The sequence below is a fragment of the Lissotriton helveticus genome, chromosome 3_1, assembly GCF_964261635.1.
Source record: "Lissotriton helveticus chromosome 3_1, aLisHel1.1, whole genome shotgun sequence".
NCBI classification, from domain to species: domain Eukaryota; kingdom Metazoa; phylum Chordata; class Amphibia; order Caudata; family Salamandridae; genus Lissotriton; species Lissotriton helveticus.
The window spans coordinates 176039402-176056978 of NC_136061.1; the positions used below are offsets into that span (position 1 = coordinate 176039402).

General features: G+C 44.3%; 1 protein-coding gene across 1 annotated transcript in view; it reads left to right on the forward strand.

Moving 5' to 3' along the window:
* The window catches only part of LOC144822240 (BICD family-like cargo adapter 1), a 105797-nt gene extending 90859 nt beyond the window's left edge, over positions 1-14938 (forward strand). Inside the window, exons 5-9 of the mRNA XM_078679503.1 lie at positions 1310-1489; positions 3515-3691; positions 8019-8092; positions 10114-10234; positions 12204-14938. Of these exons, the coding sequence (XP_078535629.1) occupies positions 1310-1489; positions 3515-3691; positions 8019-8092; positions 10114-10234; positions 12204-12371 (720 nt within the window). The 3' untranslated portion in view covers positions 12372-14938. The remainder of the gene's footprint in view (positions 1-1309; positions 1490-3514; positions 3692-8018; positions 8093-10113; positions 10235-12203) is intronic.
* The last annotated feature ends 2639 nt before the right edge of the window (positions 14939-17577 follow it).

Sequence of the window (17577 nt, forward strand, 5' to 3'; positions counted from 1 at the left end):
ATAAGCAGAGGCGAGTGAGAACGGCAGCGGGGCGAACGCGCTAATTAAAAACAGATGGTGACATGACCCCGAACAGATGGCGCCTCTGCTCATAATCGAAGGCCGTCAGTGGATATATTTCCTGGGAAAGTCGGGACATGCACCCGTGTTTGCCCAATTGCGTGCTGCCTTTTATAGAAAGATGCAAGCAAAGCCTATAAGAAAAAAATGCAGACAAAAGAAAACCACACGCACGAGCATGTGAAAAGTCCAGAGTGATTCCAAGAGGTCGTTTTCCTAGAGCAGTGCATGCGCGCTGCGGTAGGCTTGACCTAAAAAAACTGCCCCACCCCTTAGTAGAGAAGTGCACACTGGCTTACCCACAATGCCTCCTGTGTTATTACTAAAGCTAACAGGAAGTTCAAGTCAAGGGAATTGTTCAGGCGAGAGAGGTGCGCGACAGGGTGATTACAAGTCAGTAAAGAGGATGTATGACATTACAACGCATGCTTTTACATCGCATGCCTTTACAACGCAAGTATTACAACGCAGTCCATTACAACGCATAGTGCTTTGGTGTGCTGGATAGTGAATAGTTTAATTTACTATTCCAACTCCAGTCCCCGTGGACACTAGGGAAGGTTATTGAATAGTAAATTAACCTATTCCCTATCCTATAGCGCCCCCCCAGAGCAATGCGTTGTAATAGTTTGCGTTGTAATGGTTGCGTTGTAAAGGCTCTGCGATGTAAAAGTTGCGTTGTAAAGGTTGTTCACCCAGTAAAGAGGGTGTTTTAACTATTTTATACGCTACCCCGAAAATTCAGCTATCATTAGATGCTTTAGCCATTATCAGAATAACTCCCCTGGGATTCAGTCTCCATGTCACGTGCTAGTTAGGCCTCCAGGAAATCACTGCTCAGTTCACATTTTTGAGGATATTTTTTTACCACTGCCACAGAGCAAGAGTCCAGCCCACTCCATTGAGGGTATTTGCCTAGATGGTGTCCATGGAGACGTTGAGCCCAAGCTAAACTCAGGACTTTGAAGCTGATGACCTGCTACTCCCTTTATTCCTTTCCCTTCTGTTTAACTTTATCACCTTTGACTCACCTGGAGGCGATGAAGATTTTCCCCTAAGTAGGCCATGTTTCTTCCAAGGAGCTTGGCTCCACTGCTTGAACAGTGTTTGAGGCTAAGTCAAAGAGTGAATATATATGGAGCTCAGTTCTCTCCCATGTACAAGAAAGACACAGACACATCCACCTCATGCTTCCTTTCTTTAGTGCCTCTTTTTCAGCTCACATGATGTCTGATGCCCTCTCTTGCAGCTTATCCAGTCTCAGCGTGACTCAGAAGATATGCGGATTCTGAACCGGTCGCTCCGCGCTGAGCTGGAGGAGCTTCAGGAGGAAGCCTTCCTCAGTCACTCTGGGCCCCAGGATACCTCCCTTCTGTCCGAGATGGAGCAAAGTATGGAGCGGGAGAGCTGGTGCAGCGAGCGGCAGCAGGTATGGTGGAGCTGGGAGTGGGAGACCATGTTGAGGATAGCCATCTACATTATCTGGTGGTCCCCTTGTGTAAAAAACAACGGACTGGAGGACATAGGTTTTCCGTCATTGCTCAATGAGTCTGGAATACTCTGCCAGTGGACCTTAAGTCCACTGAAAACTATACCAGATTCAGACAGCTTCTGAAGACATGATTGTTCAAATAGGCTTACCAATAACCAGGGACCACGGCTGTATTAGCAACCCAGCGCCAAGAGACCGGTTGCTGAATGTGCGCTTTAGATATAATCAATAACATAACATAACATGTTGGTCCCACAAGTTCGGTGTGAATGTCCCTTGTAACCCCACAGTTTCAGATCCGCATGGACATCTATTTTATATATTATTGGTGGAAATGTATTTTGAGGTCACAGTGCCAGTTTCTTGCTGGGATCCAGGGTGTCCCCTCGGTTCCTGGTTCTTAATGACTGTCCGCAGTGAACCTGCAATTCCTGGTCTTATTGATGCCCATGTTGCCCTCACAGTTTCAGGAGCTTCTAGATGTGTGCTTTGACTGCACAGTTCCAGGCCATTGGTGAGCGCATGGTTAAAGGGTCTTGTAGGTGTCAATGGTGCCCCTTCAGTTGCAGGTTCTTCTGATGTTCCTAGTCAGCCGAGAAACATGTGATTTCCAGCGTTGCTCAGCAAGGATGTGCACACCTTAATGTGCATCTGTTGTTCGAGTTTTCTGATCTTGGAAGAGTTCGTCTTCATCCCGGAAGTGCGGATATATACACCTCGCATCACCCAAGGCCATTGTCTAGGTGCCATTAACTTCTTAAAGCAAGATCTGCAATAGCCATGAATTAATCAGTAGCAATACAGCACAACACTACTTTAACCTCTTAACAAGTAGTAGACCATCATTATGTTAGATTCCAGCTGTAGATGGATAATGTCCAGATGCTCATCTGTTAAGACAGAGATACAGACCAGCAGACAGAAGTTTTAATCGTAGGAGGATTTGGCTCAGGGTCTCCTCATATCAAGGGGCTTTGCAAGTGGGGCCAGTATCCCCTCTGGTCTCGTCCCAAAAGGCGAGGAATCTGGCATCCTTTTCAGTTGGGGCCTTAACTTCACTCCACCAATCAGTGCAGTAACCAAGAAAACAAATTTACAACTTTTGCTCCACTGGAGAATCCTCCCTCTACTAAACAAACCACCAAATAGGGCTAGCACATGCTCCTGTCTGACTTGACTACTGTAATATACTAACAAAAATACTTATCCTCACAATACAAAAAAGTTGATCATTTTATACTAGCCCTGAAAGCTCTCCGGTTACTCCAAGTTTAATTCCGACTCAAGTTCAAAGCACTGTGTTATACACACAGCAATGGACCTGGCTATATCCAGAAACTGGCAAACCACTGTGTTCCATGCAGGAACTGCCATCCTCTGCAGTACACCCGAAAACCAACATTCCTGTAAGAGACTAAAGTGTGGTGTAAAATCCTTGGTGGTCCATGGTCCAAAATGTTGGAATAACCTTAGCCCTCAACTCTGAAAGGAAGCTTGTCACTTTCAGTGCAGGAAACTCCTGAAAATCAAGATATTTCTAGCAGGGTTTTAATTAAGTCCACCATCCTCATGGGAGTCTCATGTCCAATATCGGTGCATTCTACACGTTCTTCTGGACTCTAACTCTTGTCTTTTCAGAACTTTTGTTTCATTGTACTTTTTTCTCCTCTGTTCCAGTAGTCTGGGGTGACCTAAGTGATTTGTAGTGATTTAGAATATTTCTAAATTAATAAATAATTACCATCATGCATTTGTTGCAGATTTCTAGTATTCATGCAGCTTACTAAAACTGACTGTGCTCAGGCTTGGTTAGCTTTGTGAAGTCTAAGGGAAGAAGGCACATTACAATTTTATAAGCTGGGATTGTGTTGTGGAAGGTGTCCTGTATTGGATTGTTATGTAAATGTACCCTCTACACTGTTTTCGCGACTACTGAAGATGCATTAAACTCTCTCTCTCTAGGTCGCGGCAGAAATCCAAGCAGTGCGACAGGAGTTGGAGACCAGCGAGGGAACGCCAGTCCCGCCCTATGTGATGGTGGCAGAGTCCATGCTGGCTGACCTGGCACAGAGTCTGGAGGAAGGGATACTTGCTAACCAGACCTGTGAACAGTCACGCAACCAGAATCTGCAGGAACAGGTGTGTTTTAAAGTCAAGCTTACCAGAGAGTGCAAGCTATCTGGTTATAAAATGCCTATTGTGAGCTTACCAAGAATTTATAGGGGTTTACTGCCCAACCACTGCTTTCCACTGATTGACTTTATTGTCTGCTTCTTACTCAATAGCTGTCCCTGTCTCTGCTTGTCCACATATGTTTGTCCCTCCACGGAGCAATACCTCTTTACCATCTCTGACTGGCTGGCCTATACTTTCACTGCTCACTTTTGTGGAAATACTTTTTTCTTTTTGCTAAGCATTCCATGAGAATGCATGTGTTTTCCAGCTCTCTCCCATGTGTGCTTTTCCACCTTGCACTCCACACTCCGTGTTACTGTCTCTGCTTTTACCTTGCCCATGTTGCGCTCACACGTGTGCTTCTTTTACTACTCCCTCACCCACTCCCCACTGAGTTTCCCAGCCGTTACTCACATCCGTCTTTCTTTTTTGAAAAATATTTTCTTTTCTTAGGGCGACTCAATCAGCTAATTACTGCCCAACCATATGCCTTATAAAAAAGGCACTTACTGATCTATCTTGGATCGGTAAAATAAAAGGTACCCGCATTATTTTGTAGGCACACATGGCATGCCCTAGGCACTCATGCCATGCTGTACAGCATCACCTAAAGGCACTGGCAAAGGCAATGGGTCCCAAAGGCAACACCGATTGGCTTTGCCATATGTCGTTTTCATAGGGCTTCTCCTGTACCGGTTAACATGGCCATCAGTGGGGAAAAGAAAGTTGTGTTGGCTTTACTGAACTTTACGAGGCGAGTGGGTAGTTTGAAGAGTAAAAGGAACAGCAAAATATGGTGAAGGGACATTTTTGTTGTCCAAGGTACTTCTATCTCATAGAAAGTTGATGTAGTATGGGTGCAGTTTCTTTTCTGTCAACAGATGACTTGACACTTCGAGGACTCAACCTGACTGCAATGCCAAGAGACAGCCTTGCTGTCTAAGGGCCTGATTGAGAGTTTGGTAAACTGGTACTCGAACCCAAAATAACAGATAACCTGCCTGCCTTATTGTAAGTGCATTGGGATATAATGCACTTGTATTAAGGCGGGTGGGCTATCTGTCCAGCTTGTGATGGAGTACCCACCCATCAATCTATAAATCCTACCCTAAGAGTCCATTCCCACTGCTAACCCAAGAGAAGATCCTCCTGTTGAAGGGTTCACTGTCACTAGTATACCAAGAAGTAACTCTTGGTGTCAAAGGGTTCACCACACTGACTTGCCAAGAGACAGCAATGCCGTCTACAGTTCAATATTCACAGTGGTACCAAGTGAGGGCTCTAATGTCTAATGGTTCAATCTCAATGCAGTACCACGACACTGCACTGATGTCTTCAGGGTTCAGTCTCGCTACTAGAGCAAGAGACAGCTCTTCTGCTGAATGCATTCCTTATTTCTATATAGGATGCTTGGCCCTTCACTTCTATGGCTTCCATGATACTTCCCTTTGCTGAGCTGTCCATCTTCGACCTTTCTCCTGGAGAGTGGTCATACTGCACAATGTCAGTTAATAGTCACTTCTGTCCTGAATGGGAGCTACACTCTAAGTAATTGTCCTGTCATCTCTAACCTGAGCGATACCTCAGCTGCATAAGGAACTGACCTTTCACCCTTGATCTGTGACGAAGTCTATTTGTGCGAGGTGCTTATTACTTTTAAACTGAGGAAGAATTCACTTGATATGCACATAGCTTTTCAGAAGTCAAGGCAAAGAAGGGAGGAGATGTGGCCTAATGGCCAGAGTTCCCTATTTTGGAACCGAGGAATCATGGCTGTCTTCTGGAGTCGGCTCAACTTCGAGTGAGTTTTGCCTAAAAATTTAAATCTGACCATGCGTAATGTAATCAGGTGTGCATGTAAAACGGTTTAATGCCCTGGGACCAGGTTTTCGCTCTATAAAACTGCAAAAAAAGTGTTCCATACACTGTGGGCATGCAATGAGAAAGCGCAGACTCACTGCCACTGACCAGAACATAAAGAGATTTGTCAAGCCTCTTAAAGTTCGACATGGAGCATACCTTAGCATTCTATACTTTAGGTACAGGGGACTCAAGGTGTCCATAGATAGACTGTACATCCTTAAACAGAACTATAGGTGTTGACCCACAAATGCTACTACGTGGAGTGCAGTAAATCTGGCCTTCCCTAACTGTGTATTTAAATGTGTCGAGTCTTATTCAACATTGCAGCAACATTTCTTCAACCTTTGTGTGTGCCCCGCCACATGACAGCTTCCATTTCATGAGTGGATGTTCAAGTGCCTTCAGGGGCTTGCCAGGGCATACCTTAATATACAGAATTAAAGTTGGTTAACATTGAATAAGTGGGATATTTTTCACCAAGGGATTCAGAATGCCATAAAACTGACAACCTGAGCGAAGCTTGAGTTGTCACTCAGAGCCCAAGGTGAAAACCTATCTAATTCCCTTTTTACCCATCAATAATTCTATACAATGCATGGTCCCCAAAGTCATATGCTCCCACTTTTAACTGCTATTCAGGAGCAGAGGAGTAACGTAGAAACAATAAGTAACAAGGCTTCTCCTCCCAGACCCAACTGTAATACAAAAAATCTGGGCTCCTGCCACCATCAGCCAGAGCAACCTTGGATTCCTTCACAAGTAGCAACAGGGTTACCCACTCTTGCCACATCATGACAGTGAATTACTGGATTTAGAATCCAGTCATTCACGCTAATGAGTTTTTATGAGAGCCGCACATAACAAGAGACATCATACCCACTCACCCTACGATAACCTTCTAGGAAGAGAATTCCTCTGAGTGTCCTACATTCACTTTATTTCCAGTTAGATCTCTGTGACTAAGATCTCTCTCTTTGGAAGTGGCTTCCACTGACAGACGAGAGGAAGGGGTTTTAGAGCTGGTTTTTAGATGCATGTTAACAGCTTGGGCACCCATATCAAGAGACTCTTCTGCATATTTAACAGGTCAGAAATGTTGTTAATTAACTAATCATTCAATGAGCATCAGTAGCAGTGCTGATAGAATCTGGCCCTTTGCGAGTGCAATTTTTGCATTTAGGATTCATCATCCCAAATGCAAAATTCGCTAATAAAGAATTCGCACATTTGCGAGGAATTGCATTTAAGGAATCTCTATTTGAGATTCCTTAAATGCAATTCATGAACCATTTTAAAATAGCGAAATCGCAATTTTGGGCCGCTATTTACCGCGAGGTCAAACCTCGTGGTAAATAGCGAAAACTTAGAAAAATGCATTTAAATGCATTTTTCTAAGTTGCATGTTACACACACACACATGTCCTTTGGACATGTGTGTGCGCAACACCAATGTAGATTACATTTCAGGGGTGCTACAGGGTGTCCTTTGGACACCCCTGGCACCCTTGAAATCCTATCCTTATTTGCGAGTAGCAAATTGCTAATCGCAAATAAGGAATAACTCCCCATTCATTCCTATGGGCCTTTAGCCCATAGGAATGAATGGGGAGTTATTCCTTATTTGCGATTAGCAATTTGCTACTCGCAAATAAGGAATGTGTAGGAATCGCAATTTATTTAGCGATTTCTACATGAATCCCGTTTTGCAAGTCCTTAATAGCGATTCCTTAATAATCGCTATTAAGGACTCGCAAATCGGGACATTGATGAATCTGGGGGTTAGTTTCTGTAGATCATTCTCTGCTAGAAGAACTGGGAACCTTTTATTCATTCAATGCAAAAATTAAATGCATAAAACAATGGACACAAATGGATGAAGGTGAAAACTCTGGAGTGCTCCACTACCTGCCATACACCAAAACATTTATATTTTGGATCCAAAAAGAAGGGGGTAAAGGATTCGGATCTTTAGAAATCCTGCAGTAATAGAGCGAATCATTGATGGGTCACTTGTCCTTGGCAATGGGAGACCCCTTCCCCATTACTGGTACATTCCTGGTATACTTCCCCATTACTGGTATATTTTGAAGCAGTAAGAACCAACATCCATATTTTATTTCGTAAAAACTCCTAGCTGGGGGGTATTTATCACACCTAATCAATTCTGACTCCGCAAAGTTGGCTTTTATCAGGTGCGATAAATACCACTTCAGTTACTGTGTCACTCGTAATGAGGGCCCAGGTGTAGTAATTCATCCATCCCTTTCCTCTCCTGATTCTCGCCTCGGTTTTCAGAAATGGTATTCAGGGCCTGAGAGAGAACTGCTGCCGCATGCTCCAATTTCACCCCCAGCGCCTGTGTCGAATAATGTGAAAGGTTTTCTTGCCTTCTGCTGCTGTCACTTATCTTCTTTTTTGCTTCCTGCAGATCCAGTGTCTCAAAGATCAAGCTGAGAAGAATTTCCATTTGACCATTCAGGAGCGAGATGATGCCATCACCAAGTAAGAACCTAAGCCAACAGCTGACAGAAGAGCAATGTAGGAGGGCGTATCACTGGTCCAGTTCTGAGACATCCCCACACTGCAAAGCATGCAAATCACCATAGTATCACAAGACCCAGAGTTCCTCTAAGAGAACTTAGTTTTCAAACGTAGCTTTTTATTTACAAAATGTAGGCAGGGCATCCCTTTATACCTTAAACCTTTGTTGATTTCAGTCAATATGTAGTGTTTTGGGCTTGGGGTCCACAGGACCCTAAGCTGAGCCACAGCCATCAGATGCTCCCCTACTGTACACACCTTCAGGAAGAACATCAAGACCTGGCTCTTCGACTGAACCGGAGCTGCACCCCGCTCACCCACAAATCCTCCCTCCCCCCCCCCCCACAGTGCCTTTAGACCCTCACGGGTGAGTAGCTCACTTTATAAAACTCTGATTGATTGAGCCTGGTATCTGGCCCGAGCCTTCACTGGCTCACCCAACTCTACTTGCCCAACTCTGGCCTTGCCCTGTTGATCATTCACAGGTACATCTGACATGTGACTGAGTATTCAACAGGCTTTCAGAGATGTGCCTTAAATGTGACGGACTCTGCATCAACCCTACGTTAAATCAGAGGTGCACTTGACATGACGGACTCTGGCCCCTGCCCTTTATCCTTTCACAGCCCTCATTAGTCAACGATGTGTCTGATATGTGTCTGACTCTCTTTCAGCCGTGCTAGTCCATCAGATACGTAGTTGTATGTGAGAAACTGAACTCGCCCTATTTGCCATTCAGTTTCCAACCTTTTGTCATCTTGCTTGGTTAAATAAAATCAAAGAAGTACAAATAGCAGCAGCAGTAAACAGCTATAGAAGTGTCAATATTTGGCCACTATTCACACTCGCTGTAGGAAATGCTTTCCCAAGTCTGTAAACAAAGAAAACAGAATTCCCTTTCTTTGTGAACTTGCCTTACGTCAGCACCCATGAAACAGCAATAATCCTGTTTCAGTGGCCAAACTCCATAAAACCAGGGCAGGAGTGGCACTTTTTCTAGAGTTGCTTGGAAGCCGTCAGAAGACCTTCCTGAGCATATTCAGGGTGTGAAAGCAGGATGCAGCGGTGGCGGTGACCTTCGTGGTCATCTCCAGTTTAATGTTGATAATTATTTCAAGGTTCCTGGCGTTGGCGTTGGGTGTGGGTCCTAGTTCGACTGGCCACCAGTTGGAGTCCCATGGTGAGGTGTTCTTGCTGAAATCTCTACTTCTGTCTTCGTGTTGAGATTGAGACAGTTGGCTCATCCACTTAGAAACTTCAGATATGCAGGCGGTGAACTTATTTCTTTTGTAGGGATCTTATCCAAGAGGGAAAGTATGAGTTGTGTGTCATCTGCGTAGGAGAGGATGTTGATGTCATGCGCGCGGTTTACGTTGGCCAGAAGGATCATGTATGCGCTGAAGTAGGTGGGACTGAGCGATAACCCTTTTAGTGCAGCCGCCATAGAAGGGGGTGTGGACTGGCGTTTGTGTTAGCACACAAATTAAAGACCCTCAAATTGTCACAGGGTGTACTTGGATTCCAACCCACTTGTTGCAGAGCTTAATGTCTATAAATTGTGAATATGAAGGAGCTGTCACTAGACCTCTTTAAGCTTTGAGCATTCAGTCAGGAGCTAACATTTCATAACATGATTACTGGTTATGTCAGATGTGTGTTCTCAGTTTAACATTCCCTGAAAAGTAGGACATAACGGATATAACAGCTGCAAACAATTTTTGTGCCCCTTATCGCACTGTGGCCTACCACAATCTTATAGCTGCAAGTGAAACAGAGTACAACACTGTAGCACAATAGGGCGACTAATGCCTAAATTAGTACTGACACAGAAATCGTTTGCACCTATTTTTACTACTATCACAAGGGCCTAAATGAGATTCTATTGGGATCACATAGATTCTGATCTTGATCTGATGCCTTAAGACACTTCCTAGAAGGTGTAGCTAATGGACTCACTAAGGATTTTTCTCTTAATCTTACAGGAAAACAGCAGTGGAATTGGAATTGAGCAAATGTCGCTCGGAACTCAGTTCCCTGAACAAGCAGCTACTTGAAGCAGTGCATGAAAAAGTGAAGCTCTCCCAGGAACTGGAGGCCTGGCAAGTAAGATCCTTCTCCCCTTCTACAACCAAATGGTTTTAAAGAATGGCCACCCTTATTAGGAGCTCTGAATTTTCCTTCCAATGATTGTGTACAAGGGTTGAGAGCAAGAGGAATGTCAGACCTGAAAAAATGAGTATGTCTCACAAATTCCTTACTATCTCGGCCAGCCCTCAAACCCTTACTCCACAAACACAGCCTCAATTACAGGCAATCACAGACATGCTTTGATGTGGAAAAAACTCCCACTGCAGCAGACACTACCACACTCAGGCATGGAATTCTCATGCAGATGTTAAGGATCCTGCTCACTCAGGTCCTCAATCAGGCATACTGTTTTCCAGATCGATCTGATGATGATTCCACTTGCTAATTCATACACCCTTGCGCTCACATTCACATACCATATGCCCTCTCTCCCTAACCTCCCTCAAGGACACCCTGTCATCTCTTCAGCCTGCGTCCGTGCATGCCACCCACCTAAGACTATCCCATTTAGATACAAATCCCCCTTCCATTCACCTCGTGCCCTATCTCTTTCTCACCAATGCCAGAGTCTAAAAAGTCTTGTAACCAATCTCATAAGCACTCTCATCCTGTTCAGGGTCAATACCACTCTGTCTCACCTCAAACCATCTCTTTCAGCGCACTTGGAACACCACCCTCACCCATACGATGCATACACTCTCATTTTAGGCTTTCCCCTCTCCTCATATTCTATTTCTTTTACCCAGCATGGGCAACTTCTCAGATCACCTATCCCATCAATCTTCTCTCATCTGCTCATCTGCCACCGGATCAATCTTTGTAATTGACGTGAAGCTCATTCTTTCATCTAGATCGAGTTCTCTTTAACAACCATCTCAGACTCCTATTGACGTCAATCTGACTCTCTGGGTCGGATTTGCACAGGACCTCACACTCGTGGCAGAGGCCCCACAGTTGTGGGGAGTCACCACACTCGTGCCAGAATCTCCGCAGTGAGAATACTCAATGCGGAGATTCCGCCACGAGCGCGGAGACTCCTCCACGACTGCGGGGCCTCCGCCAGGACTGCAGAGGCTCTTTGTGAATCAGGCCCTCAGTCTTCCGTCACCCACTGCTGATAGTTTCATCCGCCTTATGTTATTCATGCTCACCCATCTCTTGCACTTACTTTCACCCACCTTGGGGTCTCTCACCTCTAACCTTGAGGCGCCTATGTTCTCTTTACACTCTCTTGGCCATCTAATGACCCATCTCACTTTCTCAATCTTAAGTTTTTCTTCAGTTTCTCTCAACTGTCTATCTACCACTCTCCGCTGATGTGTAATCTTACTCCCACTGTGGCTTACGTCACAAGCTAAAAGCTATCTTCAAATGTCATGTGCACTTTTCTTATAACCTTGTTTTATCGTATGTCGCACTTTGGGCTCTCACCCCCACAGCAGGTACTCATCCTCAATGTGCTGAGGCACTGACTACCTCAAAACCTCTCTCTCTCTTTCCTGTTATGCTTTCTATTGTCCACTTCATACTGGCTCTCACATTCTCATCTGTCTTTCTCTGATGCCATTTTTCTCTACTACCAACTCTTGTTCTCTTTACTATCCACCTGGGCTTCTTTTCTCTACCTTAAGCTCCCACCAACACGTACTCTCCCCATCATAACTTTGAATTTAAATCTAGCACACCCCAGGAGACCCCCCATTATGACCCCCTAAGACAAGTATTTCTGTCTGCTGGAACCACTGTAGCACTCTTCGTGTATGCGTTCTCTAACTTAGCGTTTCGGTCTGTCTGTTCCACTCATCATCTTCTGCACTTTGGGAAAAAGGTATGCATGGATGGACATGTGTGATCTATTTCTCCAGATTTATAGGGGAGGTGGATTCTCAGATCAAGCAAACTCTACTTTTAAGAGATGTGGGTTCAAAATATTTTCGTCTGGTTACTGCATACTTTACCACGTCTTATTTGTTTCTCCTTCCAGGAAGACATGCAAAGAGTGATCAGTGAGCAGGTCAAGAGCCAACAACAGAGAGAGAAAAACACAGCGTTAGAAGTCAAAGGGATCAGCACACATGCCGACTTCCTGCACCGTGCTAAAGAAAAAAGCCAAACAGACCGCAAAGGTTTCTTCGCACTCTTTAATTTCTGAGGAGAGAGAGAATTCAAACGGAAGAATCACAGACTTTGATATTTATCCTTGCATCAAGGAAAACCAGGCCGCCCTTCTCCGGAAATGAGGAGACCAGAGTGAATCTGTAATGTATGCCCTGCATTAGTGACCCAGAGGGTCCTGTGCTCTGCAGTCTCAGGAGGTACTGAGCAACCTGTGATCTACAGTATCACCTGCACCAGGACAGATGGAAAGCCTCTTATCCAGCTCTGCAGTGAGAAGACACTGAGAAGCATCGGATCTGTTGCCTGCAAGCACATTTTGAGGAATCTGTGATCGACAGATTAAAGCGAGAAAACATTGAGGCAACTCTGACTGATGCCTGCAGTGAGACGACGCAAAGTAACCTGCATCTATTATTTATAGTGAGGAGACCTGGAGGGATGTTTGAGCTGGTCAGTGGTGTGCTAGCTTGGATCCAAAGGTGGGTTGCTTAAAAACAACGAAACCTTCTACAAGGCGAAAGCCAGAAAGCCTTGTTTTCCACAAAACCTTGATCGGACGATCATAATACCCCAACAGACTTATGTACACATGTTTGCATTAAGTGCTAACCCATTTGGTAAGCATTGGAGCCTTGCTCTTAGTAGAGGGGAGCAGTCAGTTCAGGATCACGTGCAGTGGGAGAGAGTTATGTTTCGGTTAGTTGGGCCTCGGGGTTGGGAGGAGCATTAATCTACTGGGTATAAATCTTTATAGATAATGATGAGTTTATCCAGGTATAGTGGAATTTAGGACTATCAAGTACAAATCTGGCTTTAGGAGTCGTCCATCATTGTGAAAAATTAAGGACAGACAAAGCTGAAAGTGATATAACACGTCCAATAACCAATAGAGTGAGTTTCCAAGGAAGACATTAAATACTGCACTGGTGACTGAGTTCCCCAAAACTGGAACAGAACCACTCATTGATGGTTGTTCAAAAAAACAAAAACATTCAAGTACCAGCCTGATCATTTTATTTAGGAGAAACCCTATCCAGTTCCTTTTCCAGTAGTCACTAGAAGCAGTGGAGTGCACCCCGAATGAACCAAACCGCTATTAGAAATTTGCGGAACAGAAAAGTTAGGGTAGTGTCGCCCCAACCCCTCAAAACAGGATCCCATGGCCTGTTAAACATAATCAAACAGAGAATATCCACTTCAAATGCAGAATTTTCTTTCTGCGGACCACTTGGTTTCCCTGAATGGCTTCATGAAATCTCAGTGCTAGTATTCGAAGACGTCTGCTTTCCCAGTCTTTTAGACAAAAGTCTGGTAGTGTCACATGTTCTCAAATGTTTACTAAACTGCAAGGCAAAGAATGCCCTAGTGATGGTCCCAGCAGTCCTTTAATACAACTGACTTTATGACAAATAAATTGTCATAGAGAACAAGAAATTTAAAAAAAAGTAGTGTTTTGAAAAACCCTAGCGTCACAAAAAACGTAGGGGTTGAGAAAAAAAATTGCCTAAGAATATAGAAAGATTGTGAAAAATCTAAAATGACCAGACGTTGCAAACTACATATTAAAGGAAAAATGCATCAATAGTTCGAAAATATCCTGTTGTACTGAATTGTTCACAAATCAAAGGATGGATACACAAGAAAGGAACTTACAGGGCCGACCACAATGGGTTTGAGGGTATCTCACACATTGGAGTTTCTTGCTTTTATTTCTAAAAGTAAAAATATATTAAAATGTCTCAAGCTCCTCTCCGATCTCGGCTATAGTCAAGCATATTGTACGAGTGAAGATTCTCAGGGGTGAGACCGAGGGAAAGTGAAGAAACTAGAGAAGCGGTGATATCGTCTCCGTGTCCAGGAATCCTGAGTCAGTGATTCACCCCATGCCAGGAGGAACCTATAGGGAAAATGTTATTAATCTATTGTAAAAAGAGAAGCCCAGACCAAAAAACCTTAGTGTGGTGACTTAAGATCAACCGCACACAAGAGACCCAATGGATCCTACTCCATCTGCCACAGAGTGAGGGTAAAAGGCAAAACGTGAGAAACCAACAGGGCAGGAGACAAAGAGGAACTTTCAATGCTATACTCCAGCAGACCATCATTACTCCCAGCGATGAAAATGTCATGAACTACAAACCATATACCCTTTGTGAGAAGACTAAAGAAAACCAGCGAAAAGCAAACTGCAACAATGAGACCTAGAGGAACCTGCAGTCCACCTCTTGTAGTAAAGATGAGAGGAACTGGATGGGTGGGAAAACCATGCAAGGACAGAAGAGGCAATGGGTCTTGCAAACCCTCCCTACATTGAGAAGATTTAGGTGAACATGTGTTGAATTCACTGCAGCAAGGAGACACAGAGGAACCTGCAGTATATAAGAACAGGTGAAAATTCCAGAAGAAGCTACATTCCTGCCCCTCTTCGAGAGGTGACTGACATTATTCATTAGTATTGTGTAAGAAGGTACCCCAGAGTCTGAGACAAGACAGGCTGGCGTTTTGTCACATTGTCAAACAGTGATCTCTCACCTCATAATGGGATTCTCCATCGCGTATAGATTGTATATTTTTTTGTAATAAAATATTTGCCTTACTTGGTGCCAGTTTCTCTCATTCTTCATAAGGATCAGTTAATACGATATTGATAGCGAATGTATGAATAAGCAACTCCCACGTTCCCTTACTTCCTTTTACTCATCACAATCGGTGTCTGAGAAAGTGTCCCCAGAGGTGCAGCATACTAGGAGTATCTTGAGCGCATACCCACAATCTATGTCCAAGGCAGACCCCTTTTCTTGCGCTATATCATTAAGGGTGTGTAAACATATTGACCCTGCAAATTTCGCTGGCAAAATTTTAACAGATACAAGATAAATCTCACAACATGAATTTTGGAGGAGAGAGTAATGTATAATTCTGGAAAGATTGTGGATCTCTGACTCGGTTAAAGTAGGGCACTGCAGGCCAGGTCCTGGAGCTCAGCTCAGACCAGCCACCATATACTAACCATTAATGCCGGCCTCCCTGAGGTATAAGGGGGGTGTTGTCTGAGCTTGGTCCTCGAAAGTGGTGCCTCGAAGTCTGCGAGCCTGCTGGAACTCTGCCCTGGGTATGAAGGGATGGCCATGCCTGGGGCCAGACCATATGCCATATTCCAGTCATTCATGTGACCTTACCAGAGGTATAATTGGGTCCTCAATTGATCTTGGCAACCCAGGGATGCTTAGGAGTCTTTTTTGTCCACTGGCCATGACTTAGTTATTAATGCCTGGGTCCCAAAAGACAAACTGAGGTCTCAGGCCTTTTGGACAAGCTGGAACAGTTTTTAAACAGGCTAAGGAAAAAAACAACCCTGAGTAGATGACCGGCAGGAACCTAATCTGTCCAAACTAAAATGAGGCACAGAGGTGACATTCTTATAATCTGTGTACCCTTGGTGACGGGTTTGAGTGGGGAAGGGGCGTTGGATAGATTTTAAGGGATGGAGGCTTGTGAAGGAATGTATCTACAGTGTATTGATAGTGATCTGTTTCAACTAAAAATCTTAGGAATTGTCCGTGACGTTGAGCTACTGGAGTATGAAGATATGCCTCTTGAAGGTCCACTGCACAAAGCCAATCGTTTTTTTCTTATGTGCGGGAATATTAGATGGAGGGACTACATCCTGAACGTTTCCATTTTGATATATATGTTGATGAGACCAAGGTCAAGGATAGGCCGAAATTGTTTAGAATTACTTTTCTTTTGAACCAAAAATTATCTCGAGTAGACACCCTTGTTCGCTGGATTTGAGGGGAACAGATGTCTCATGCAATAGGTTTTCTAGATGATCCATCGTGACATGTAATGGAGGGACTGGCAGTGGAATATTTTTTTAATGGAGTTTATACCGGTTTTGTATGATGTCCAATACCCATCTGTCTGAGGTTATAGCTTTTCACTCCTCTAGGAAGAATTTCATCACTACCCCCCAAGAGTGGGACACTTTGAAGGGGGTGTTTGATCCTCATTGCTTGTTATGTGAGGAGTTGTACCCTTTGGATTCGGAAGGCTTTTATGGAGGTAAATCTTTTTTTACAATGGGTTTCATATGGCCTTTGTGCTTCCTACTATTGCTGCGAGTAGTGGTAAGGCCACCTGGGGGGATGAACACTATGGTAATAAAACCGTTTGTCTCTAGGCTTTACTTGCTGCTTTAATGATTTCCTTTGTTCCACAATGCCAACGGTCTTTAATGTTTCCACCTCATTTTTCATTCGGAGCATCCCCTCCTCAGTATGCCAAATAATGAGGAACCTGAAAAGGAAGTGGCAAATTCACGATCTTCAACTGGGCGTTAGGCTTTAGTGATGATAGTCTCAGCCAAGATGTTCGCCTCTGTGAGATGCCATGACAAAAATAACTGGTTGAAAGTTCTACCAAGCCTACTGTAGCACTTATCGATTGATTAGAAAACAATGAACCTTCATTTATTATTTCTAGGTAGCCTTGTTGTCTGTGGATTAGTAAGTCAGACATGAAGGCTTTCATTCCATCCAATATTTTGGGGTGATATCTGCACAATAGTGCAGCCACGTTGGTGTTTCTTTTTTTTTGATAAGCAACTTTTATTGATTTTAAAACACATAAAACAAATCAGCCAGTACACAGAAATCACAGTTTTGAATCCATTCGCAAAAGCAATGTAGCCCCCAATCACAAACCCCATAAAAATTACATAGACGGGAATTGGAACCAGGTTAATCAGGACCCACCACATTCCCCAACCACTTCCCCCACACTCTGCGGTATTTCTTAGGGCACCCCTTGGCTTTGTAAAGGGCTTTCTCCTGGGTCGCACACCAGTCCACCCCTCTACGCCACCTCTCCAGGGCTGGTGGGTCAGGGCTTTTTCCAGGCCTCCGCTATGTCCCGCTTGGCCACCATCATAGCTGTGTTAACAAATAACTTGTCACTCCTGGACCCGTCCAGCCCATCAGTGATACCCAGCAGGGAGTGACGTGGATCATGAGGAACCTCCCAGCCCAGTACCTCCGTTAGCTCCGCTTCAATAGATCCCCAGAACTGTCCCAAACGGGGGCACAACCAAACCATGTGGGAGAAGTCAGCAGGGGTATGTTTACATTTCGCGCATGACGCGTCTGGGCGCAAACCCGCTCGATACAGGCGCAGGGGAGTGAGGTACGCAGCATGTAAGTAGTAGAGCTGAATCAGCTTGAGTTTGGCGGAGACGGTGA